A 27,490-nucleotide genomic window follows, 5' to 3' on the forward strand; every position below is an offset into this window, starting at 1 on the left:
GTGTTTATTTAAGAACAGAATACTGCGCCGCATGCAATCTTTGTGGAACTCTTTAGTTTATTAAATAAGTTATGATATGATGAATATAAATACAAAAATACACGGTGTATAAAACAACAACAACAACAACTCAGAAAACAGTTAATGTCTGAAGAAATGGGAATAATGAGGCACTTTGAAGACAATCTGGGCATGGGTTTGTCAGGATCTGTGGGTTGATGGAAAGGATCCATGTTCTTCGGTTATGACCTCATGCCTGTGCTGACATTTACATGAAATGGAAGAACGAAGTCATGCCACTCCCCTGGCATCTGCTGCAGACGCTGCCATGAGGATTCTGCCGAAATAAGCAGACAGGATGACATACAAGCCCATATTATTTTGTGTTTGTGAGTGTGCACACACATTCTTTTTAGAGAAGTCTACTGGTGCTCATTTAAAAAACGAATGACGTCAATCATTTCTGACTGGAATCTTGATCTCATGTGCGCCTGTACATCATTCTGAATACATTCCACGCACCTTTAGCTGTTCAACTTTTACTGCTTTTAATGTCTGTTTTGTGTGTGGCGCTCACCTCCAGCCAGCCGTGCTGATCTCATTAAGCGGTCAGCGAGGCCGAAGGTGTTCTTCTCCCACAGGTTGAGCTGCAGCGTGGCCTGCTGGAGCTCCTGAAGCCTCAGTCTGCTGAAGGTCATCTGGACAGAGCCGCCAGTCTTCTCCAGTGCTGGACTTCTCTGCACCAGCTCTCGCTCACCAGGAAGGCAAAGGATTCTGGGAAGTCATTAATGCACATAACAAGTCATGCAATGTATATGCATTCAGATTACAGCACCTTTGTGGAAAGGAGACTACAGATTCACAATCATTTTATTAAATACTGTTAAAAAAATACATTAAAAAAAATACACCTTTAAAAAAAAAATCTGATCATAGAAAAACCAATAATATTTCACTATATTTCAGTGTAGTGTGCATACAAGAGTTATAATTTGTAGTAAAATCTAATATCTTATGCCTAGTTTTGCGCCTATAACATTGTATTTTATATAAGCCTGTCCACTAATGTCCACTCACCCTTCAATGCAAGCTGTTTTTGACCGGAAGCGCAGCTTCGACACGTCAGTGATGACGACTTTGAGCTGTCCAGCTGCTCCATTCAAAAGGTCTGTAGAGACAGAGTAATTACCCTTATGTTTTCTATTCTGAAATGGCCCTAATATATGTTTAAATACATTTGAACTTGAATTTATAATGAGCACTTCAAAGTCATACCGGCTGGATGAGGCGAAGTCTGTGTCAGAAACTGGAATTGAGCTTTAAGCAGCAGCTCGACATCGCCACCTGGAGGATGAGCCTGCTATGAAAGAACATGCTCAGCAGATATCCTCAGAATATCAGCAGATGGATGCAATTTGACAAATTAAAACTTGTCCAGTACTAAAAAGCACTTGAAGACTTGATTTAAGAGTCTGTTGTAATGGGGTCAGTGCAGTCTGAGTGATCTTACCTTCGGACCGAGAGCGTAGCAGACAGATCGCTGAGTGTCTGTGCTCTCCAGACCCAACTCAGTAAGACGGACGAGCGTCTCGCCCAGGAAGAGCTTCCTCTTGAGTCCTCTGCAGTGCCACACTGACACCTGAACTACACTGCTGCCCAGCTGATCAGCACCAACCACACACTGCAAACACACACCAAACAGTGCAGCACACAACAACCTCAAAATGTATGTTTTTCAATGCATTTCTATCTGTGAAAATTCAAAAAATAAATGTCTGAATCAATAAATAGTAACAGCTGACATCAATTTAAAATGGCTTTAAAAAATAATAATAATAATAATAAAGCTAGTGCTTTTCTTATAATTTTGAGTCTCAATGCCACAACAAGTCCATTGAGAGCAAAGGGACACTTCAACAAAGCAAAGCAAAAAAAACAACAACATTTTTATAGGTTGTGAGAGCAATAACAAATAATATTTTGCTCACTCTGTATCTCGTACTCAGCATCGGTTTGTTAATTTTATTTTCTTATTTAAAAAATTTACTAAATTTACTTATTTATTGACTCACTAATAATGGTTGCTTGTCTCAAGACTTTATATATTTTCATTGCAGGGTTATTAAAGATACCTAAAACTACAATAAAAAAAAAGTCACTTGAAAGAATAAATATTAACTGAAATGCAATAACATAAAAACTTTAAACTTACTTTATTTCATGTTGCTGCAAATGGCAACACGTCTCAGTTTCATTTAGTTTAACTTGACTAATACTAAAATAACAAAAATAAACTAAAAACTAAATATATAATAACAACTATACTGACACATTACAGTTTTTTGCCTGCACACAAAATCTTTACTCGTCACACAGTTTCTAAAACCTGACACTCAAACACCAGACCGGACACCAAATCTGAAAAATCCTCAGCCCTTTGACTTCTCATAAAACACTTATTGCAAAACACAACACACAATTATTTATGCAACACACACACACACATCTAACAGGAAGTAATATCAAGTAATATCAAAAGGTGTTTGCAGGTGTTTGAGATGTGTGCAATCCATGGATTTGTGTAAAAGTTTTTTTTTTTTAGAGGCAAAGTTTTAACAATGACTGAACTAAAATTAAATAGGAAAAAATAAAAAATAAATAATTCTAAATAACTTTTTTTTTTTTTATTTATACTAAAATAACACTTATTATTATTGCATTTTTTAAACAGTGTTTACCAGTAGATTCTGGTTGTAAATACTCACAGTGAATGTTTCATTGTAAACGGGGTTATTTCCCCTCTTGACTGCTGTCTTCATCTTATAATCGTGGTATTTCTTTGGATGCAAACAGACCTTTACATACCTGTTTGTTCAGAAAGAAACCATTTCTAATTAGGCCAACTGTATACGAGCCAAATACATTAAAGCAACAATGTTCTGCTGACATTGTTCAATCTGTAACCCACAGCAAACCTGCGCTCCATCAAAACAACTTACGGATGACATTTCTTCTTCATATCTCCAAACATCAGATTTTTGCAGGCTTTGATAGTTATCTCCAAACAGGACGTCCTGTTGTTGTACCCGAAAGCAACCTCTACTTCTCCAGTCACACTAGTGTTTTCAGAGACCCCACAGTCCATTCCTGTGCTACTGGTGCTGTCCTGTACAATTCAGATTTATTAACATTACACTTTTTGATGTTGATGTTTAAAGTCAGGAGAGAGAATGAATGCACAGTATACCACTCATTCCCATCAGCCTGTAAGTGTTATCTAATAAACATTCAGCAGAAAGTTATCTTGCAGAGTTTTGCAGAGCTTAGGCAGTTTGCTTCCGGTGAGATCTGCACTGATCAGTTATCTGATCGAACTGAATTAAATCTGGTGTGAACACATACCCTCTGTTCATCGCTGCAGGCAGATGTATACGAGGCTTCGTCATCGGTCTGGTAAAATGTACTTGTTGAAGCATACTGCTCTGTGCCTCTGCTGTTCTGGGATAGATTGGGAAGACTTGGTGCTTTGCACAGCTGCGAAGAGACAAAATCAATCAGGACGTCACCCTCTTAGTTCAAATTAACTTTCAAACAGTGATTCTCACAATGGTTCAATCAGAACGGGGTCACAACAAACTCCCAGAGGGCCTCAAGATGACTTGAAATGACTTAAATGGAGACCAAACAACTGAAAGTTAAAATATTTCTGATTTTAATTCATTCTTTGTCTTCGAAGAACTGGGATTTCCCCCCTTTTTGAAAATAGTTGAGGAAGCCTCATTTTGAAAACCTAGAAAAGTCACATAAAAACAATATATAAATATGGTTTGTATACTAATGTTAACAAATGTAAACTTAATGTCAACTTAACTTAAGGTTCACAAACCTACATAAATAAAAAAACTATTTTACTCTGCATGAATTGTGAATGAAAATGGATTCTAAATTTGCTTTAAAAGTCAGAAGTACCGGAGAATTTAAACAATAAAAACACTTAATTTATTATGTATATATAAAGACAAATATTTAGAAAATATTTACATGCATATATTTAAATTCATATAATTTGCATTATAATATATATTTCATATATAAATGTAATTTAAATATATACATGCATGGGTGTGTATTTATATATATACACATAATAAATATACACAGCACACACAAATATACTGTTTATTTTGGATGCAATAAATAATTTGACGGCACCAGTTTTGACAGATGAACCGCTCGGTCTCAAATTTAGATTGTTCATAAAACAACAGCAATGAAGGACGACCCCCTTTCCTCTTCATTTGAAGTGAATTGGTCACATCTCACTTGGCACTGAATGGGATTTCAGGAAATGAGCTGCAATACAAATGCTAAAATAGACCTACACTGGTTTTGTTGATGGCACTCTCGGATCGGCTCTTGTGTCGTGAGTTCTGCAGGGGTCCGTGATCCACCGTCAGCTGAGCCGCTTCCACACTCAGATCATTCTGAGATTTGGAGAACTCTGAAAACAAAACAACTGTTGTAGAGACGCTTGTGGATCTATGAGTTACTACAATCTTATTACAATCAATGTAGACAAAGCTTGTTACTTTTTATGTGCGCACTGACAGACACCATCAGGTTCTCCACAGATTTAGTAAATGGCTTTGATTTTTTGAGGTCCTGGTTTAATACGAAAGACACACAAACACATTATTAGGTGATGAAGAAATGCAAAGAAAAAAAATCCACATTACTGTCTTCACCTGTTCTGTTAAATGAATCAGTCTGTTATATGATGGGGCTTCATACACAGGAGGAGGAGTTGGAGGCACGACTGCAATGAAGCTAAAACAGAACATAATGACACTTTTAAAATCATTGATTAAAAAGAGCGTTTATATCTATATCTATATTTGAGGGTTTTCCACCTGAGACGTCGATAAGACTGTAACAGTTTGTCTCCGATGGTTTCATGACTGTTTTCTAAAACCAATACAGAAAGAACACATTCAAAAGATAATTCCAGGTTAAGTGTGTGTGTGTGTGTGTGTGTGTTATAAACACATATCTTACTTTTTTTGAAAACCCCTATAATGAAATTTGTATATAGTATGTAAATGTTATACCATAGGAAGATGTCTATATGTAGCAACTATATGTCAACAATATAAAATTTTATAAGCAATTTTATTAAATCTACATATATGCAAAAATCTCTGTGTGTGTGTGTGGTTTTTAAATGCATGTTTTTTATATTTACTTACTTATATAATATCATATATGATATTTATTTACTTATATAAGATTGGTTTTAGGATGAAGCTTCATACAGTATATATGTCCAAATGTGTTAATTAAACATACATAAACATATATATTTGTTTCGGCTAGGAATAGATGTTAATATATGAAACTGTTCTCATTTCTAATAGGTTTCATATATGCTTCTACTTTATATGACTATATATTTAATAAATGAAAGTTTAATGTACATACATTACACATATATAGTATCAATGGGTAGTAGACAGTGTAGACAATGGTCAATTAGGCATTACAACCATAACTTATTTGATGAGGAATACAAGTGTAATTATACAGTGAGCTGTGTAATAATATTAAACATTTGGGAAAGGATTTCATTAATTTGGAAACAATCAGCTGATGGATAGAGACAAACCTCGGACATCCGGAAATTTCTTTGCTTGCTGCTCCACAAACCATTCACCGGATTTGATCTTAAATTCCCTGGAAAAAAAGAAGTTATTATGAAAGTGTGTCTAATTTATGTCAAGCATTAAAGATTGCTTAAGAATGTTTTTCTCACAGATTTGGATATTCCAGTATAAACCCGTGGGGCTTTGTCTTTACCTGTATGCGTGACACATGGTGCACTTCCATTCCTGCGCAGAGCGGGCGACCCGACAGCGCTTACAGATGCGGTGACTGCACCCGCAGCACACCGAGCCACAGTCCCAGAACTTTCCCAGAAGCCTCTGACACCGCGCACATGATCTCTGACCATAGGGACGGGTGATGGTCTTGGCACCCTGTCGACAGATACCCTGAAGCTCTACCTTCAGCTTCCTAAATCAAACGAGTTTGAATTGTTATTTCAGATTTCACAGTACAAGGCATTTCTATTTTTGTTCTATTTTGTTCTATTTTATGTTCTAAAGAAGTCAGAAAGAACCTGATTCGGTCTGCTTCAATGGTTCGAAGTGCTTTGTCTCTCTGAAGAACCTCCAGGACTCTTTCTCGCTCCAAAGCCTGGAATAACCCCAGATCACTGATTTCCCAGTTCTTCTGTTCGAGTTTCATTTCTTCCACAACTCAGTTCACTTTGCTCTGATTCTGAAAAACGAATGAACGGTCAACTAACGGTTTCAATAAATATGAAAGTGTTCAACTTGTCAAAATTACTTTATATAAATCAATTGCTTATAAAGGCATGTTTTTGTTGTGACATTGGCAGGGTCAAGATATCCCTGACAGCACATGTACATCACAGAGACGTCTATTCAACCCGATCTCACGGCAATTTGTACATTTTTCACAAGGTGGCTCATTCGTACGACCTCACTCGTACAAATTCATATGATTGTTGCCAAATCGTACGTATTTTACGAGTTGCACAATTCGAATGAATTTGTACGAATGACCTACACCTAACCCCGCCCCTAAACCTAACCGTCACTGGGGTCGTATAAAATCGTACGAGTGAGGTCGTACAAATTCGTACGAATAAGCCACCTCGTAAAATACGTACGAACTGGCCTTGAGATAGCGTTGTCTATTTGACATCCACAAGACATATTTTAAGCGTTTGCTCACCTGTGATACATCTATAGGACGTTTCCTATGAGATGTCAAATAGATGTCTATTTAATGTATGTCAACATGTAATAATTGGTGGTGGATGAGGAGACCTGCCCCCCACACCCATATGTAAAGCTTTTCATCAGTTTTAATGCATAGTTCTTTGGGTATATTGTTCGTTTTGTTCAGACTACTTCTATGTCATGTTTGCGACCTGAAGGTGTGGCGTGTTGAACTGATGAATGCTCGGCAGCTTAAGAGATGCGTGAGATACAGATAAGTTGACATACATTCATGCATTTTATGCCAGTGTTGCCCTCAACCCTTCTAATAACTGAGAGCGTCTGACCACACGACCCACTAAACCACACCACACCATGAGCAAGCAGAGTCAGTCCAAAAATAGCTAGAGAGAGAGTGAAACCGAACGCATGACGTCTTTTTAAACAGTGTTTTCATATGGCACACGATTTAAAAATACAGTTCTTGAAAATAAACTTTGGTTTGCACACACAGTCCACAAAAATAGCGCAGGTAGAATGCAAGAGTGCAATCTTTGTGAATGTTTACCTCGGATGGACGAGCTGAAGGTCGACAAATGAGTTCATTTCAGAAAACAAAAGCGTTGCATTTAGTTGACATTATTTTATAATGTTATAAAAATGTGGTTTTGGCGTAGACAATGTTTTGTAGCACCATTCAATAATCTAATGCATCAGAAAATATTACCATGCTTCATGCTGGTAACAAAACCAAATCATGAGCAGATTTTTTTTTTTTTTTTTTTATAATCTCATTTTGACACTGTGTGAGGGACCTATAGCCTAGAGTCAACAGACCTACATAAAATGCATTAGAGTGTGGGAAATGTCTGCTGTCGTTTCCCACGTTCTTCGTGAGCTCATTTACGTGAAGTGTCTGGCAAACTGCACTTGTCATGCAAAAACTGGGTTATGTGGGAGCCCACAACGTCTGGCCCTGACAGCTCTCTGTGAGGGGCTTTGCTGCAAGAGCCACTTCCAGGAAAGGTTTATCTAACAAATGCCACATGTACCTATTATATACATCGCTGTAAGATGACAATCAGCTTGCCATAGATGAGATGTTTTTAGTTAATTGGCCTGCTTGACATTTAGTTTTTTGTGACGTATATATTTGAATTGCAAAGCACTAGACACTAAACTGAACGGTTCTGCAGTGACGGATTCAGTTCTTTTAACTACATTCATCATGCACTTAAAACCTCTCTCTAGCAGGGACATAACTAAACTCTGTGCTTCAATACACTGTAGAAGAAATTTATGTTAAATTAAGAAATTAAACATTGTTATGTTGAAGAAAAAAAGAATTTCAAATTTCAATTCAAGTTTTGGTTTTGAAGACATTTCAGATTTCACAACTGTCTCTGCACACATTGACAGCCTTAAAAAAACATTTAAAGCCAGTACTGGTTAAAAGCATTGAAAGTGTTAACCGGACTTTTAAATGTTAAAGTAACACAAGAACTAAAACAGCAACTTTAATTACTACAGATATTGCAAATATAAAACCTCTTTGAAACATGTTACACTTTGCTGTTAATAAACTTCACCCCATTCAAATTTGGCAGCTTTGATGACGGTATATTGTAATAAATCACCACCACACTAATGTGTGATAAAATATTGCTTGCAGACTTACCTTCCAGCAAGTTTGATGTGATGTGATGTGAGCTGGCAGCTCAGACCTGCAATCTGAACTTTATATAAAGGCTCAGAGTTGTTTGTCATTTTCCACATCCTTCCTGTTCACATGATAATTGACACACGTCTGTGAAACTGAAGTAAACCAGAATAGCTGAAGTTTGTGTTGAAGAGTGCTGTGCAAAAATGCATGCAATGTGAGTGTATACATGTTAATCAGTATTTTACAAAAGGTTTTTAAACATTTTACGACACAAAACGTTTTTGATTTAGATTTTTAGATGAACATAAACTGTTTTGTGTGGACAGGGCCCTAGTGTTCCCTCATGTTTGATTGTGTCATTTAGTTCAGGTGTGTGAAATTAATCATCTTCATTTGCCTCAGTATTTAAAGTGTAGTCTTTCCTGTTTTACCTCATCCGGCATTGATGTGATTGTGAATGTTTCCCTGCAGGAAAGCCACGACCTAGTAACATTCACTCTGGGATTTACTTGTCTTGCCATCATGTAATGATCTGCCCAATAGGCCGAATAACATAATTTAAAATGGGGTTAGATTATACTGTGAGGGCTTTGAGTGCTTAAAAACTTAGGTCAGACAACAATGTTAAAAGTGAAGATCAAATATGTCATTACACTGTTCACAAGAGTCTTAAGTCAACACAAAACTATGAATCCTAGGCTGTTAAAAGCACAGTCTTTCCTTTCCATACCCTTAAAACAGTCCTTAAGAACTCCAGCGTGCTAAAAGTCCCAAAGTGAGAAGTGTCCATCGGTGTATGTACTATCTAAAGAGAGTGATTGCACAGAGCAAAAGCACGAGCCCTCAGCAACCATGAGCCTTCACCATGTGAAGCGACAGTGCTGAGGATTGCCCAGGAGCCAGAGCCTGTGACTTCAGACCAGGTGTGAGATCACAGTGCCCGTCACTGGGGAGATGGCTGTAGGCAGTGAGACGGTGGAGGCTTGAATGAGCTGGGCTCAGTGGACTATTATTGGGATTTATATGCAGACATGCCCCCTCTTCTCCCACCTTCAGCTGAAATCTCTGCCTGCCCTGAACTATTTGCCTGTGGACCGACAACCATAGAGAGGTCCACCCTGTCACTGGAGCTCCTGGTGTTGGAAGTGGCCTTGCCTTCCACACACACTGTTCCTGAGCATCCTTAACTCCTGCCCAGCCTCCATCTCCCAGCACCTTTGCACCGGTCTTCACCATTTCCACCGCTGTCTCCTGGTATCTCCTCTGCTCACACTCAGACCACCATCTGTGCAGTGGGATTGCCGCAGGTCTGCCACTCTCCATCAGCATCATGGCTGAAGGCTCCCTTGTCTCCGCCTCGGCCTTTCAACCACATGGCTCCTAGCTCTTTTCTCTCTGCCAGACTCCCTTCTCCCTCTAGCTCCGCCTCGGTCTGTCATTGCCCATGTGCTCTGTGTGACCTAGTTTTCCCTCATTTTTGATTTTGGAATTGAGTATTTTGTTGTGTATGTTTGTTTGAGCTTGCCTTTAAAATACGTACTGCACATGTCTACATACCGAATACAGAACACGTACTACGCACGCATATGATGTCACCATTTTCAAAGATTGCTGTTTTTGGTGTTTCACGGAAACGATAACGGTGGCGTTTTCAAAAACGTGCACTTTGAAACCCATTTTCAAAAATATGTATTTTTTAGTAGCTACCCAACATACCGTTGTCGTGTAAACGCATAGTCAAAAAGCATAAAAAGTTTCCTGTTTTTGGCTGAAGACGTTGTCAAGTAAAGCCCCTTAGTTCAGGTGTTTGTGATTAATTATCTTAATTTGATTCAGTATTTAAAGCGTGCGCAGCATCAGAAAGCTTCGGAGGCAACATTTCAAGGCATGTCGGAATGCAAATTTTGCTTCACTTTCTGTCTCTGGATGTACCTTCTTCTGATCACATTTTTAAAGGCAGCACCGATGTATCATTCACTGCCTTTGATAACCCACAATCCTCTGGGTTCTATTCCATGATGGTTGGGATAAAAAATTAAATAAAGATGGCTTCTGAAAATTATGCTTGGTGGTCAGTTTGTGTGTAAATATACGTTTCTGACAAACTCTTTAAAGGTTCTTGTCATGTGACAGCAAAATTGTTTCCTGCTAGCTCAGACCACAAATAGCGTTTAAATATTAATATATTTAAATCAATACTGCTTCACTGCTCATGCACCTTGCTTAAAACACAGCACAAAACATTATATAAAAATACTTTTAGCTTTCAGCCTTTTATAGATTTTCTTCATCATGATTTTAAGGTTTTTAAAAATACATTAATATAAATATATTTATATTTTCTTATGTTAAATATTAATAATATATAATACTGTTTAAATGTTGGACTGTTTAAAGTCTTGTGCATGCACATGCTACATTTTTCACAAAAAAACAGTGATGAGCTGATGATTGGTGCTCAAACTTCATTATTATTATTATAAAAAAAAAAAAAAATTGTTCCAAACTATGTGTGTATGTATAAATTACAATACTCTTAGCCTACTGAAGAGGACAATTTTGACAGTGACGCTTAATTGTATTAAACCACAACAAACTGCACGAACAAAATACATACAACACAAATATTAAATATTTAACCAATATTCACCAAATACAGCGAGACAATATACGACAAACTTATGAGACAATCTACAGTACAATCTTATCTCTAATTACACACTATGAATTTAATGACAAAATTAACATACAAATGTAATAAAGAATTTTGATGTATATTTATTGATATATCAAAATTGACCTGAGAGAGGGAATCCATTTAATCTCCAGAAAAAGATGCACAGTGACAGTTTTGGTTTTGTTGGATGATGTAATTCTGCATTCTGACCTGAAGGGGCAGTACAAACCACTATTATACACGAGGCAAACAAATCAGGAATTAGCTGTGCATGCTACAGACGACTGGAAACGGCATTTGTTTCTTTAATTGTAAGACAGTATAATAAAACTGTATACAGCAAGTGACTTTTTCAAAGTTATTCCTGTGGAAAATGTAGCATTCCTGTTGTTTGCCAAACACTCTTGGTACAATTTCATTTGAGGATACTCTTTCTTTTTTGGAACAGGCAGAATGCTGGACCCACAGTCCAACCACAATTAAATCACTAACATGTGTGCTGCGAAACAGCTTTTATTTGTTTTTGGGAAAAAAACCCTGAAGTTTAGTTTCTCTAGGATTGCTGGGCCAGTTTCTGGTACAGTTGGTACTTCCCCAGATATAAATAGATAGCCTCTGAGAATAAAGATTTCATTAAAGCACAGACCATAAAACGTTTTATTTCCCCATTTTAGGAGATCAAAGACTCTCTGGATGAACTTAAAGCTCAGCTGGGTTTCATTGGTGAACAGATCCATCCCGTTCTGAATGTGCTGTCCGTGGCCTTGCAAGACGCAGAGAAACCAGGTCGAAGTTCAGAAGCGTTTCTAGAAAGTTTTGAGTGTGGTTTTGAGTTGTAATGTTTCAGCAACAGATATCCTGTCATGGTAAAAACTCAAGCCCGTCAGAAGCTCAACGTCTCTGATTCGCGTCACGTGAAACTGAACCCAATCCTGGAGCCATGAGTAGTCGTCTGAGCCATTCTGGAGAAATAAATGGTAGAACAAAACAGGGTGTGTAAAGAACAGATGCATAATGAGATATGAGAGAGAAACACAACATTACGTTTTTAATAAACATATTTGATTAATCTTGTGAAAAAGTACTTCAGGAAATGATATACTTTAAGTGTGAACTGAATATGCAATTTCATATATAGTTCTACCGTCTTTGAAATATGATTGAAATGTACTAATTTCAGTTTTCTTTCTTTTTTTTTTTTTTACTTATGTGGTTAAAAAATTACCTAACAATCAAGTTACTCAGCTACTTCCTTTGTACAATCTTATGGCTGCTGTGGTTTAGATCATGAATAGCTGATCACATACATGACATGTTTCCAGACGGTCAGCTCGATGAGGAAGAACGAAAGACACAGCATCTAGAGGACCGTCACACTGTCCGATGGGAAGAGACGAGTTCTTACAACTTGTGAGAATCACAAAGAAATGTGTCGGGATGGGAACCCCATTCCTGAAAGCGGAAGAGAATCATCTATATGACGGAAGAATGCATGGTTAAACACATTTTAGGCATTATTTGGCCACTAGTGGGCAGTATGTGAACTACCAATAGGTTTAACCCAATAATGCATTTGGCCTAATACATTTTTTCCCCCTCTCAAATAATCAGATGTTAGACTTAAGCATGAAGTCTGGTCCACTTTACATCTTGTTCTTGTCATCTTAGACAGGAAAACACGACATTTAAAGTGACCAACCATAGTTTATTTTGAATTTAAAGCATAATATAAAGTGTTTTCTACTATGGTAATTGTAATAAACACTTCTTGAGCTGCAAATCAGCATATGACAATGGTTTCAGACTGGAATATTTTCAAAATGAAACCGGTCTGTGATATAAAAAAGGGGATCTTTCACACACTGGTTCGTTTGGCAAACTTACGGGGTTCCCTTGTTCATGAAGTCATAGTTCCCATTAAAGTCGTTGTCAAATATTGGTCCGCTCACAACATTGACTCCGTTCAGCTGTTGTGAATACTTCAGCAGCAGAACATCGTGAAACTGATTCCAGATATCTGTCACAAACACATCAGACATGAACAACAGTGACACTGAAAGAGCTAAAAGCCACAGAACAGACACAGGGTTATTATCCGTATATTACTAATATAAACACTTACTTGCTTAAAATATATCAAGTTTTAGGTTAGCATTTATGTTACCATTTCATGTGCCAAGTCAACACTTCATTTTTATTTAAAGTTAACATTAGTGTTGTCAAAAGACCCGGTACTTCGGTACCAAGTCGGTACTAAAAAAGTTTAAATGTGACGGTACCAGGTTTCTTTAAGTACCGGTAGTACCGAGGTCCCGTTCAAACCCGGTTCTTGACGCATACAGCGCTATGATTTCCGCAAAGCAGAAAACCAGGACGGAATCTCAAAATCCAGTCATGAAAATGAAACTATGAAAATATTGACAGTCACGGAATTTGTCAAAGTTAGCATAATTTAATCAAATCATATCTCCATATGCAAATATGCAAAAGTTGTTTGAAGAAGATATGCCGGTTTTTCCAGTAGTAGGCGGAGCTAATGCCACAAATGGCAATTTCATTGGCTGGCGTTCATCTATTACCGTCCCTGTTTTGATTTCAGCAAATCAGTTTAACCGAACGCAGACAACGTGATTAATATTCATGAACCCAGCAGCTCATCAATCCACAGTGCATTGTATATTGCTAGTATGGTAGTAAAATTAGTAGCAGTATTATCTTTTAATAATAATTCATATGATCTATTACTATTTTTTTTTTTTTACAGAAACCCATCACCACCAGTCTTAAGTTCAGTTAAAATTACAAATATTCATTCATTAAAAGTTCATTTTTACATAAAGGCATTGTGCTACTTAATATTACTATTATTTTGTAAAATGTATGTGATATTGCTACTACTGTTGAAAAAATTAATAAAACTTTATTTTTTAAATAAATAAATCACAAAATATTTCTTCCATGTTTTAATTTTAATAGCAAATCCCCTTTATTTACCAAAAATTAAAATGTGTTTAAATTTCATAAATTAAAAGACAAATTAAATTTGGGTGAAACTTGTTTACTGTTTTTCATAATTATATTACTTGTAGAAAAACTTTAAACACAATTGTAAATAAGTATAAAGAATGCCATTGGTTTTATTTTTAGTGCTAAAAAGTTTTTTAATTTTAATAAAAAAAAAAATTAATTGGCATATTTTTGTGTTTTGCTTTGGTACCGAAATGGGTACAGAGAACCGTGGATTTTCACTGGTATCGGTACCAAATACTGAAATTTTGGTACCGTGACAACACAAGTTAACATATTAAAATAACTAAAACTAAATCTTAATACTAAAAAAGACTAACACAAATGACTAACCAAACTAAAAAAGAAAACAGAAAATATAACAAAATCTTTAGTAGTATATTAGTGGTAGTAATAAAACAACAGACTCACATGATAACACCAAACGATATGTAAAACAGTGATAACAACGTTCAAGACATAATCACAATGTTAGTGCAGAGTGCGGTCCATAATTCTGTTTATGCATAATTACGGTATTTAAAATGCTTGATTTGCACCTTGCTGAAGTTAAAAACATCAGGACTTATCAGAAGTTTTTGCAAAAGAACCGCAAAAGGATCTTAATGAACGATGCTGTTTTGGATTCTTATTAATATCAGGTCTATGATAAATGCATAAACAATATACTTGTGTAATCAACCGATAACAGATAAAGGTGTTATGAAATGCTGGCGCACCCAAAGTACAAAGCACTCTGTAGATGCACTGAAACACATTAGACTGACTTCTAAGGGAATGCAGATAGTTAATGTTCTACATGCACGTCATGCTAGTTTGGGAAATGAGTAATTTCCACTTGGATCTGAATGAAGAAAGTGTTGCAATTACCACTGATGAGTCTCTGAGGTTCAGTTCATTTGATTCATAGGCATAAACGACTCAATACTGCTTTTTAATACAGCAGCTCTACCTTCATAATTACTTGTGAGGGTCACCTGGTGTAAAGCTTTTTAATTGATTTCTGGAATTGTTGAGATGGGTTTTTAGAGTATAACAATTTAACAGGATCGTTTCCACAGAGGGTCTGCAATAATGCCATGGGTGCTCTGTTGAGCATTCCTAGGTGTTTTTTGGCAGGTCACTTGTTCCTGCAGGACTGATTTTGGTAGAAAAGCTTGCTGGCCTCATTTCAGCTGTGATCAACTGATTCTAATTATAGGGCAGCTTTAACTTGAGAACATTTACCTGTTCAGGGAGTGTTGCATATCTTTATTAAATCAGAGCACAGCTTTCTCATATATAGTCTCATTTATTCTGAATGTGTTTTAGTAGTTTAGTAGGACACTAACACTAACTCTGTAGATCTGTAGAGTGACACAGCACTCTAGCTCAAGGTGCACACCCACGTCTATGCAAACACTTGCAAAACAGATTGAATTCACATACAATGTGATAAAAACATTCTGCTTGATTAAAGTCAGGCATGTCCAGACTCGGTCCCGAGGGGCCGGCCGGTGTCCTGCAGAGTTTAGCTCCAACTTGCCTCAACACAGCTGCCTGGAAGTTTCTAGTATACCTAGTAAGATCAGGATTAGATGCTTCAGGTGTGTTGGCCCTCCACAGGTTTGGGCACCTCTTTAAATTGAGTATTCATCAGTACTATAAATATTGACGGGTGCCATTATGTTGGGCAAAGTCTTTTGTTATATTAAGATTTTCTGCATTTCTTTTTTCTTACTTCTAGTGTCAATGTATTACACTTTTCCAAACATAAAGTTGTAAATTCTGTCTTTATGAGCTGGAATGCATGAATTACAGCCTTTGAATAAAAACAGGCACCATGTTTACTGCCATGTGGAAGCCATTCTGAATACAAAGTTCAGTATTTTTTTTTTTTTTTTTGATGATTGTTAACAAATGCACAGTTTTTTTTTTTGCACATATAACAAATAAATCATAATGACCATTATGTTTCCTAGCACTTCATGCTTGAATCTTTAGTCTCTATTTTAACCAACCTCAGAGCTAATTATGTGAAGATTCTTGATTTGGAGATTCATTCAAGCATGCCGTTAACTTTCCATTTACTTTCCAAGTATACAAGTGATCAGCAAATCTTTTGGTAATATCTGTATTGGCAGTCAGAAGACAGACATCGTGCATTTCTAGCCAGAACTAACATACTAGTAAATCACAAAAATAAGAAAGAGATCCCAGTTGTCAGGCTTTGTCTCCCTGCACTCATGTAATGTTATAAGCTGAATGTACCTTTGAAAGCAGGAAACATGGGCACCATGTTGCTCGTAATTAAGGAGTCTGGCTCAGTTCCTGTAGGACTGAAGTCTGAGGGAGAAAGAAAGCATTTAGTCATGCAAAACACAACAGATAAAACAGAGTGAACACAACTGTCTTATTACACAGAGATCTCTGGACACAATGAATATCCAAATTGCAAAACTGAGTGGTTAAAATAACAAAAAAACATTAAAGCTGCAAACAGCGATGAACGGGCCCTCGCACCCGGGCTCATCGGCAGCGAGTGACTTTAGTTAATAAGTGAACGCTGAGAAATATGCGTTTAAACTCATAAATATAAGTGGAATATTTCAAAGTATCTTCCATATATGTGCCAATCTTCCTGTTGCCAGCAGGTGGCGCTCTCATTATAATGGAATATCGGCCTTCAGATATGTTCAGGCCAGGACTCTTATCAAAAATGTGAAGTTTGGGGAATATCGAACATTTTATACCGGAGTTAAAAAAACTTCTCTTCCTATGGTGATCCATCAAATTTTGTCATGGCACTATGGACATAACCTTTAACAAAAACTCAAGATCTCCAGAATTTAACATTGCACAGGCCTTTATATTAGACTGATCACAAAAAATACATTCATGTCAAAAAATTTCTAGGAGTAGTTTGTCGCAGCGTAAAATGTGTCACTTCCTGTTGCCAGCAGGTGGTGCTATAACTATAACTGAATATGGGCATGTAGATCTGTTAAGGGCAGAAGTCTTAACTAACATGTGAAGTTTGGGGCAAATTGGACATTGTATGTCTGAGTTACAGCAACTTCCTTTTTCATGGCGAAACATCGAAATTTGTCAGACCGCCACGGACACGCCCTTCGACGAAAACTCAAGATCTTCACAATTTAACATCGCAAAAGGCTTTAGATTACACTGACTAAGTTTGGTGTCGATCTGCATAAATCCCTAGGAGGAGTTCGTTAAAGTACAACCCCTGAAAATGACCCTTTATTAGCTTTAAGACTCATAGCTTTAATCGAACTCTAGGTTCCTTTTCCCATTACCGAAAGAGGTCAGAATGTGGCATGAATAGTGAGTTTTGTTTAAAGGTCTTATCGTAAATGCAGATTTTTCCTGTTGGACTCACTGGGTGGATGCAGGAGGCCGAAGGTCAGAGTGGAGTTGTTCTTATAGAATGAGCAGGACTGTCTCGCCCTGGCCTGTACACGCACATCTGCACGCACACATGTGTCTGCTGAGGGCCGGACGCTCACCTTCCAAAAAGAGAAGAAAGAAAATCAGTACACCAGAGGAAACGGTGCTTAGTGTTTAAAACACTCATCAAGCGCATGACAGAATTCCTGTTAGAGACATTACAAGGAAAATATACTCAGCATTTGCCACTTAACAGAGATTTCCTACAGCAAATTAACCAGCTTTGAGAGAAAAGCCAGTTTGCTTTTTATGAAACGCATCTCTAATCTTGACTTGATAGTAGTTAAAATACATGCTTCACAATCTGACTTCGAAACACTCTGTATGGGATGATTTGATAGTCATGATAGTGTTTAGGCTCTGGAAGTTACTCCCACGCACAACAAAAAACAAGACGAGACCTGAAGCCTGAAAAACTCCAGCTGCGATCACATTCGTCATTTCACAGCCTCAGGTTGTGGCTTGTCGTTGTTTTATGTCTAAAGAACATTAGATAATACAGATGATTTCATTCAGTTCACATAAAAAAAATGAGATGCTATCAATATCTATTGACCCTGAACACATTTTTTTCCATGGGGAAAGAATACTATTTATGTGCTGCATGATCAAGTTCAATAATGACGAAATCAAAATCAGCATGAAAATTATTTAATAAATAGGCTGGAATTGTGAACATTTTTCACTGATAATATTCTTTTAACAAATTAAATTTCAGGGTGTTTCCCACAAAAGGCTATCGCATGGTGTCAGAAAACTTGGAATAGAGAGTGGCTTATAGCCCTCAAGGGTTAGTTCATCGAAAAATGAAAAATAATGTTATTAATAACATGTTGTTCCAAACATGTAAGACCTCCATTTATCTTCAGTACAGTTTAAGATATTTTAGATTTAGTCCGAGAGCTCTCAGTCCCTCCACTGAAGCTGTGTGTACGGTATACTGTCCATGTCCAGAAAGGTCAGAAAAACATCATCAAAGTAGTCCATGTGACATCAGAGGGTCCGTTGGAATTTGTCGAAGCATCAAAAATACATTTTGTACCAAAAATAGCAAAAACTACGACTTTATTCAGCATTGTCTTCTCTTCCGTGTCTGTTGTGAGCGCGTTCACAACACTGCAGTCTGATGTCACATGGACTACTTTGATGATGTTTTTCTTAGCTTTCTGAACATGGACAGTAGACCGTACACACAGCTTCAATGGAGGGACTGAGAGCTCTCGGACTAAATCTAAAATATCTTAAACTCTGTTCAGAAGATGAACGGAGGTCTCACAGGTTTGGAACGACATGAGGGTGAGTTATTAATGACATTATTGTAATTTTTCGGTGAACTAACCCTTTAAGAGTTTGGGTCAAAACTGAAGTATGCTTTCATTATTCTTTCAGTTATCTTATGGAGTGACTAGTATTTACTTCAAAAACTCATATTTTTTGTATTGCATGGGAGAAAACAATAAGTAAATACATAATGCAGAGTAAACAATTAGGATTGTCTTTTTTTGGATGAACTATCACTTTGAGTTCATTGACAAAAAATGACAATAACAATCAAAACACACACTGCATGAAGCCGGGAAAACGCTTGATGAGCGAGTGCAGTTTGTCAGCGTGTTAGCGAGTGTGATGATGATGCTAGAGACTATGATTAACTCTGTGGTCGGCCCACAAAATGAGCAGCACATGCTGAAGGCTGGAGAGTGAGGCCGTCTGTCATATTTCCTGACCTCACTGAGCATCAGCATTAAACCCACGGTGTATGTACACCTTCCTGTTTGAACTGCCGGTACACATTTAGTTTGTGAAAAAGAAGTGGGTTTAAATGCACTTAATCTCATCTCATTTCACCATTGATTACTCACCCTTGTGAAAAAAGAAGTGCAATTACTTATATTGATTATGCACTTATTTTTTTAATTGTACTTTTGAGAAAATGTAAAGGCCACTTAAAGGAATAGTTCACCCAAAAATGAAAATTTGTCATTAACTACTCATCTTCCGATCACAAATTAAGATATTTGTGATGAATTCCGAGAGCTCTCTGACCCTCCATAGACAGCAAGGAAGGAGACGAATTGTTGAATAAATTGTACATGTTATTACTGTTTTCTTTGCGCACAAAAAGTATTCTTGTAGCTTCATAAAATTCAGATTGAACCACTGATGTCACATGGATTACTTTAACGATCTCCTTGCTATGTTTCTGAGCCTCGTTTGTGTATGAGAGGGTTAGAAAGCTCTTGGATGTCATCAAAAATATCTTAATTTGTGTCCCGTAGATGAACGAAGGTCGTACAGGTTTGGAACGACATGAGGGTGAGTAATTAATGACAGAACTCTCATTTTTGGGTGAACTATCCCTTTAAATATACAAACTGTGTAGGAAGAACACTTTTATGACTATGCTTTATAACACACTTTTTAAAAGATAATGGTTTTACCAAAGTACATTTAAAATCATGTTTTAAAAATTGTACTGAATAATATACTAAAGTGCATGTAAGGTCCATCTGTAGTGTCTTATTCAAGCAAAGTTAATATATCTGAAATGTACTAAACTGCAAATTCATCGTTACAGATGTATACAAAAGTATTTAAATGTATTGCATAAAAATGTTAAAAGAATTTACAGTATATTTAAATAGTATTCAAATGATGAAAAAGATATAGGCTACTCAGAAGCTTCAGTTAATTCATTTCATGTAAATTTTAACTATAATATATTTTAATGTATCAATTAAAAGCAATTATGTAAAAATGTTACATTCATGTGATCTTTAGCATAATATTTATATAATATACAGTAGTATTAATTTTTAGAAGTATGCTGAAGAATCATTTTTACAAGTGATTTTTCAAGTTCTGTAATAATAAAAAAGGGGTGTGGCTCATTTAAATCCCACAGGACATCTCCAGAAAATAATCACAGGAAAATACCAAACGCAAACCCCTGCAGTGCCACATTGTAACAGCTCAAAATGAGCTATTGTTTCAGAGGTCTCGTCCACAATAAACTCCACTTTAAAGACCCCATGATATCACAGTCAGACATAACTGATAGTATATAGATCATAAATATGCTATTGTACTTCTAATTAAAATAATAATACAATGTTAGCAGATGTATCGGTTCACATTTCAGAATTACAGTCTCTTTGTGGAGGATGCTCAACACGTCTCATCTTGACTCAAATAAGAAAATGCTCTCTGGAAAAATAATTTTACTCCCTAATTATAGATTTCACCTTTAACTAGCAATACGAGAAGGAATATGCTCACAAAGAATAAATAGAGGTGCTTATCAAGTAATTTCATGGGGTCTTAAAGGGATAGTTCACCCAGATAGCAAAATTAATGTCATTAATAACTCACCCTTATGCTGTTCCAAACATGTAAGACCTCCTTTTATCTTCATGAACACAGTTTGAGATATTTTAGATTTAGTCCGAGAGCTCTCAGTCCCTCCATTGAAGCTGTGTGTACGGTATACTGTCCATGTCCAGAAAGGTCAGAAAAACATCATCAAAGTAGTCCATGTGACATCAGAGGGTCCGTTAGAATATTTTGAAGCATCGAAAATACATTTTGGTCCAAAAATAGCAAAAACTACGACTTTATTTAGCATTGTCATCAGCATGAATCATTCGATGTAACCGGATCTTTTTGAACCAGTTCACCAAATCGAACTGAATCGTTTTAAACAGTTTGTGTTTCCGAACGAGTCAATCTTTTGTTCGTTATCTGGCTCGGCTCGGTGTTCATCTTCAGTTCTCTCTTCACAATAGTTCAGTCAGTGTACTGTTTAAGTTCATGAATTACTCGGGACATTGGTTTGTTTGAACTCAGAGGAAGTATCAGCCACATTAAAAAAGTAAACATCTTAAATCATTTGTGGATTAATGCGTATTGGAGACGTGAACCGTTTAAAACGATTCAGTTTGATTTGGTGAACTGGTTCAAGAAGATCCGGTTACATCGAATGATTCGTTCACGAACCGGATATCCAGACTGCTTTGATTTGAACTCTCTCTCACAACAGACACGGAAGAGAAGACAATGCTGAATAAAGTCGTAGTTTTTGCTATTTTTGGACCAAAATTTATTTTCGATTCTTCAAAAAATTCTAACTGACCCTCTGATGTCAAACATGGACTACTTTGATGATGTTTTTCTGACCTTTCTGGACATGGACAGTATACCGTACACACAGCTTCAATGGAGGGACTGAGAGCCCTCGGACTAAATCTAAAATATCTTAAACTGAGTTCATGAAGATAAACGGAGGTCTCACGGGTTTGGAACGACATGAGGGTGAGTTATTAATGACATAATTTTTCTATTTGGGTGAACTAACCCTTTAAGAATAGTCTTACCGTTGCATTCAAAGAGTAAGAGACCCAAAGGGGCATCAGGATGTTCCTGCTGTATGCGCTGATGTACGCAGTGTGCTGAAGTATACAGTGATCTGACTGCTCCTGAAGAACACGCGGGACTCCAAAAGGCAGATGAACTGGTTTCATGTTAGAGTCTATAAAAAGATTAATAAAGTTTCAATCACAGTGAATGTCAATGTGATCTATTTCTGACAAACAGATTACTCACTTGAGTTTGAGTTGATGAGACGCTGGTTCAGACGGTTCACCTGAAAAACGTTTGGGGAAATGTACGTCATTACTTCAGTAAAACACTTTTCCAGGATTCTTTTATGAATAAAAAGTTCATAGGAAAAGGAAAGCAAATGCTAAAATACAGTACAGTATGTATACTGTGTGCATATTTGTACTAGAGACACTAAATCATTTGTAACTGTTAAGCACAAATGTTATGACTCAGTTCCCTTTCAAAAACTCATAAACTATGTGATTGAGACATACCACAGGAAATAAAAATAAAGAAATCCTGACAACACCACTAAGCCAAAAATGAATATGGGATGTGGATCATCATAGTGACACAAAAACAACAAACATAACTCAAAGAAATTCCTTGGAGCTACAGACTGTAATCCATTCCACAACATTTACTGCAAGACCAACGCTAAAGGGCAAAAAAGCCTGGAAACATGAGCAACACTTCTTTCCTTTGAACCACGCTTGAATGAAATTTTGAAACTCTATCCATTTATTTTCAGAATTGTAATACAGTATGCAAAAGGTAATATAATTGGCTTTCCAAGACTTTCAAACATGCAGTTCTGGTTACGCTGCAACTGAATATAATTTGCACAGTGGCAGGCTTTGCCGCATTTTAATTTAAATCCCATTTAAAACACAAAGCAACAATACCAAGTAAAAACTCCTTGAGAGTAAGGAGGAAACCTTTGGGTGGAACCACGAGGAAAATCAACCTGTTCTCAAGAGTGAGTCATCTAATAACAGCCAGTTCCAAGACACACAGGATTACAACATAAAACACGCCAGACATCTGATTTCAAACTTAAGCTTAGCCTCTGAAGGGAGCTAGTCTCGGCCCATAACAAGTCAAATAAATCATGCTACAAAAATGTCCTTAAAATCTATTTGCAGTAGTATCATGATCTGCATTAATCCATCAACATGCACATTTATATACATGATAGCATACACCCTCATAAGAAAAGATCTGGGGCAGAACCTTATTGTACATTTGTACCTCACTTACCCTTGAATGGTGCAATTAGTATGTTAAAGTACATTTAGTACTTCAAAAGTACATATTAATAGCTTTTGAAACCGTGCACGGTGAAAAGGGAAGATAAAATGGCATAATCCAGACTACACTAAACAGATCGTGAAACCAACAAAAATGTTATTAGCTTGTGTATTTTTTGTTCAAGGTATTTGAGAACAAGGGAATGTCATGTAATCTGTCCCGGTTGGCATCTGTGCTAACTTGACTCAATCTTAAGCAACAGATGGATTTGTATCAAACTACAATTCATCACATATGGACTCATGGGTCACTTTTTAAAGCACTGAGCACCACTTTAACCACCTTTATCAGCTAATAATACTGTCATGATGACATACTGTATGTTGGGGTATGGTTTTCAATTTAAACGGCCCCAATAATTTGATTTACTATGTAGACATTTCTGAGTACCTAACCTGTGTTCAGCCTCCTTGTGTGAAGACGTTGATGTTTTTGACAATATCTCTAGCTATCGTAGATCGTATTTTGATGCACCCCAGCAAGGGGAGGTTATCGCGGAGCAGACAGCATGTTGCCTGTTACATCGTTTGGGTTGCCTTGTTGAGTGCAGCGGCTCTGAGAATATTATTTTTCACACACTTCAAGCTCTTTTATTTTCCAAATGTAATAGGATTAGTGCTACGATGAATCATTCGGTTTGTCTCAAGGTTTTTTTCCCATTCTGTCACCTTTGGTTCCTTGACGCTGTCGCCTCTTGCTTGCTTAGTTGGGGACACTTATTTTCCAGCGATATCGTCAACTTGATTGCAAAGATACGATTTAAACTGAATTGAGCTGGATGATGACAACATTGAATTCAATTCTGTACTGCCTTAAACTGAAAATTGAGTGTTTGCTGTTGTCCTTTTGCATTATTGACACACTATTTTCCAATTAATTTTGTAAGCTGCTATGACACAATCTGTATTGTTAAAAGTGCTATAGAGATTTTTGTAAGTGCTGACCTCAGCCTCAGTGAGGGAGTCACAGGTGCAGCCCCGAGGGTCCTGTACGGAGCCGCTAACAGGGGTGCATGTGGATGGTGCCGAGCGCTCTGCGGGGTACACCGGCTGGTGGGGTGGGTTCTTCAGCAGATGGTTTAAACTGCCATGGGTGCCGTTATTAGGGGCAGGAGTAATTCCCAGCAAATCTAAAGAGACATGCACAGAAGAATACACTGTAAGAAGATGCTTTTCACCAAAACTACTAACAATACAATGCAAAAATCATGATATTGTCAAATACCAGTAAGAGCAGTCTTTATGTTAAGATTTTAAGGCTTTAAAGGGATAGTCCACCCAAAAATGAGAACTGTGAAAGCATTTACTAATCAAACAGTTACAGTTTCCATTGACTTTCTCTGTATGGACCAACATTTTTTTACAGAACACAGAAAGTCAGGAATAAATGGCATGAGGGTGAGTAAATGACTGACTTTTTATTTTTGGGTGGAGCATCCCACTAACATCAGGGTTGCCTGGCTGTAGTGAGATTGTGATGACATAGGCCTAAAAGAGTAGGAAATCCTGTTAAACACCCCCGTGACCAGTACTATTTGTAGTCCCAAATACCCAGTCAGGATTATTACATATAACTAGAGTAAAGAGAAAAGAAGAGTGGGTGAGAAAACCAGACATTATGTAACAATGTTGGGAAGTTGCACCCTGTGAAGTTACAAGCTGGTCATAATTTAAAGTTCATCAAGTAAATCTAGTCAATCTACACTTTAAAAATTAGTTAGCTAAATCTTTTTTTTTACTTGACCTTGCCATTTTTAATCAGAAAGTCATAACTCAATCACTTGAACTGTCCCCCTCCTACTTTTCTTTTTCTTGTCACAAAACAAAAGAAACAATCTGTTGGTAGTTCAGTTACATTAATAGCTTTTCAACAGATCAGTTTCCTCTAAACACTATTTTAACCCAACATTTTTACATGGTTGGACAGCAGCGTTAACCTCAACATTATATAAATTTTAATGTTATTGAAATAACTAGTACATTATAAAACAGTTCCAGTTTCCTTACTGCAAGTTATGTTATTATGCAAGTTGTGATGACTAGTGAGTCATTGAATCATTCACTTAACCAATTCATTCAAAATCAGCAATTCATTCAGCATTGAAAGATTATTACTGCAAGTTGCTTGGACACAATCAAATTAAAGGATTAGAACACTTTCAAATAAGAATTTCCTGATAATTTACTCCCCCCAAAATGTCATCCAAGATGTTTACGTCTTTCTTTCTTCAGTCGAAAAAAATTAAGGTTTTGGATGAAAATATTCCAGGATTATTCTCCTTATAGTGGACTTCAATGGCTACCAAATGGTCAAATTTATAGTTTCAGTACACTGTACAAATTGTGAATAAAAACAGAATGCAATGATGTGAAAGTTTCAAATTTCAATATTCTATTCAGAATACAACATAGATGACATATCAAATGTTTAAACTGAAACAATTTATTATTTTAAGGTAAAAATAAGTTGATTTTAAATTCCATGGCATCAACACATCTCAAAAAAGTTGGGACAAAGCCATGTTTACCACTGTGGGGCATCCCCTCTTCTTTTTATAACAGTCTGCAAACGTCTGGGGACAAGTTGCTCAAGTTTATAAATAGGAATGTTGTCCCATTCTTGTCTAATAGAGGCTTCTAGGTGCTCAACTCTTGTCTTATTTCTATTTTGTTGCATCTTCCTTTTTATGATGCGCCAAATGTTTTCTATGGGTGAAAGATCTGGACTACAGGCTGGCCATTTCTGTACCTGGATCCTTATTCTACGCAGCCACTACTGACAGCTGATAACAACTTGGGTTGTCCTTGTCCTCTTTAGTCTGGATGACATTGCGTCCCAGTTTTCCAAAAAGAACTTCAAATTTTGATTCGTCTGACCACAGAACAGCTTTCCACTTTGCCACAGTCCATTTTAAATGAGCCTGAAGATCACGGGCATCCAGTATGGTTTTCCGGTCTTGACCCTTACGCACAGAGACTGTTCCAGATTCTCTGAATCTTTGGATGATATTATGCACTGTAGATGATGATAAATTCAAACTTTTCTCTGAGAAACTCCTTTCTTATATTGCTCCACTATTTTTTGCCGCAGCATTGGGGGAATTGGTGATCCTCTGCCCATCTTGACTTCTGAGAGACACTGCCACTCTGAGAGGCTCATGTTACTAATTGACCTAATAAGTTGCAAATTGGTCCTGCAGCTGTTCCTTATATGTACATTTAAATTTTCCGGCCTCTTATTGCTACCTGTCCCAACTTTTTTGGAATGTGTAGCTCTCATGAAATCCAAAATGAGCCAATATTTGCCATGACATTTTAAGATGTCTAACTTTAAACATTTGATATGTTTTCTATATTCTATTGTGAATAAAATATACGTTTTTGATATTGCAATCATGTTGTTACTGGATTGTTACCAAAACAATGATTTAAAATCTTGGGGGAATCAATTCTGAATGGGTTTATTTAACAAGTGACTCACTGAAATGAAAATGACTTGCTTCTATAACAACAATGTATTATTATACAGCTGTGTTTGAAAATGAAAAATGTAGATAAGTTAGTGGCATCACTAACTATGTAACTTCCCAACAGTGGTGTCAGACAATAAGCTGCCAATGATGGCCACTTTGCTTCGAAGTGGGTCATTAAGTCCTTCGCAGTGATTGTGAATGACGGAGATGGTGACGAAAAAAAAAAGACTCATAGTTCTGCACAAATTCCCACAAGCCTTCTCTTGGATTTAAACCAATATGAGCTCAGGACCTCACAATCCTATGTGAGGGCTGACCATTTGCCGTATGTTGCTAGATTAAGAAACTTTTTATGAGTAATAACGAATGTGTGAACATAATCATCATAATTTAAACAACACATTATACACTTAATACACTGTTCCAAATCAAAGACAGAGAGAAGGAATATGGCTGCTATCAGCAAAAAATAAAATAAAAAAATAAAATAAATATATATAAATATTAAATAAAAAATAAACCTACCACATAGGAGGTTGTAGATTTCAATGTTCTCAAAGGGAGGCACATTTGTCTTAGAATTGATACCTGGTCCATGTCCAATAAAAATGGCCTGCAAACAGTTACATTTCATTCATTAAATCACACATCTGGTTGTCTTCAAGTTTGAAAAAGTGGTGTTTCAATTGTTGAAAGCTTTGTTTGTCGAA

The 27,490-nt window shown here is 36.8% G+C and overlaps 2 protein-coding genes across 4 annotated transcripts in view; both read right to left on the reverse strand.

The window, feature by feature from the left end:
* Positions 1-39: 39 nt before the first annotated feature.
* On the reverse strand, positions 40-10,314 carry sytl3 (synaptotagmin-like 3). Of its 3 annotated transcripts, XM_052586745.1 has the most exons (17): positions 10,183-10,314; positions 8,482-8,618; positions 6,176-6,336; positions 5,854-6,069; positions 5,663-5,730; positions 4,911-4,965; positions 4,746-4,827; positions 4,590-4,662; positions 4,383-4,501; positions 3,403-3,534; positions 3,000-3,166; positions 2,766-2,865; positions 1,511-1,681; positions 1,276-1,360; positions 1,078-1,168; positions 578-774; positions 40-337 (listed from the first exon to the last, which is right to left on the reverse strand). In XM_052586745.1, exons 3-17 carry the CDS (start codon positions 6,301-6,303, stop codon positions 243-245), a joined length of 1,779 nt encoding a protein of 592 aa, XP_052442705.1. In that variant the 5' UTR covers positions 6,304-6,336; positions 8,482-8,618; positions 10,183-10,314; the 3' UTR covers positions 40-242. The 3 variants fall into 3 exon arrangements, with proteins under 3 accessions (XP_052442705.1, XP_052442707.1, XP_052442706.1); XM_052586747.1 differs by lacking the exon at positions 10,183-10,314 and having other exon boundaries at positions 1,276-1,357; positions 8,482-8,819; XM_052586746.1 differs by lacking the exon at positions 10,183-10,314 and having other exon boundaries at positions 8,482-8,819.
* A 907-nt stretch (positions 10,315-11,221) lies between these two features.
* The window catches only part of LOC127984449 (ectonucleotide pyrophosphatase/phosphodiesterase family member 1), a 39,555-nt gene continuing 23,286 nt past the window's right edge, over positions 11,222-27,490 (reverse strand). Inside the window, exons 17-25 of the mRNA XM_052587090.1 lie at positions 27,306-27,393; positions 24,253-24,437; positions 22,220-22,259; positions 21,991-22,145; positions 17,550-17,676; positions 16,421-16,495; positions 13,028-13,160; positions 12,451-12,595; positions 11,222-12,105 (exon numbers count right to left, since the gene is read on the reverse strand). Of these exons, the coding sequence (XP_052443050.1) occupies positions 11,950-12,105; positions 12,451-12,595; positions 13,028-13,160; positions 16,421-16,495; positions 17,550-17,676; positions 21,991-22,145; positions 22,220-22,259; positions 24,253-24,437; positions 27,306-27,393 (1,104 nt within the window). The 3' untranslated portion in view covers positions 11,222-11,949. The remainder of the gene's footprint in view (positions 12,106-12,450; positions 12,596-13,027; positions 13,161-16,420; positions 16,496-17,549; positions 17,677-21,990; positions 22,146-22,219; positions 22,260-24,252; positions 24,438-27,305; positions 27,394-27,490) is intronic.

The sequence above is a fragment of the Carassius gibelio genome, chromosome B20 (genome assembly GCF_023724105.1).
Source record: "Carassius gibelio isolate Cgi1373 ecotype wild population from Czech Republic chromosome B20, carGib1.2-hapl.c, whole genome shotgun sequence".
Taxonomy (NCBI): Eukaryota; Metazoa; Chordata; class Actinopteri; order Cypriniformes; family Cyprinidae; genus Carassius; species Carassius gibelio.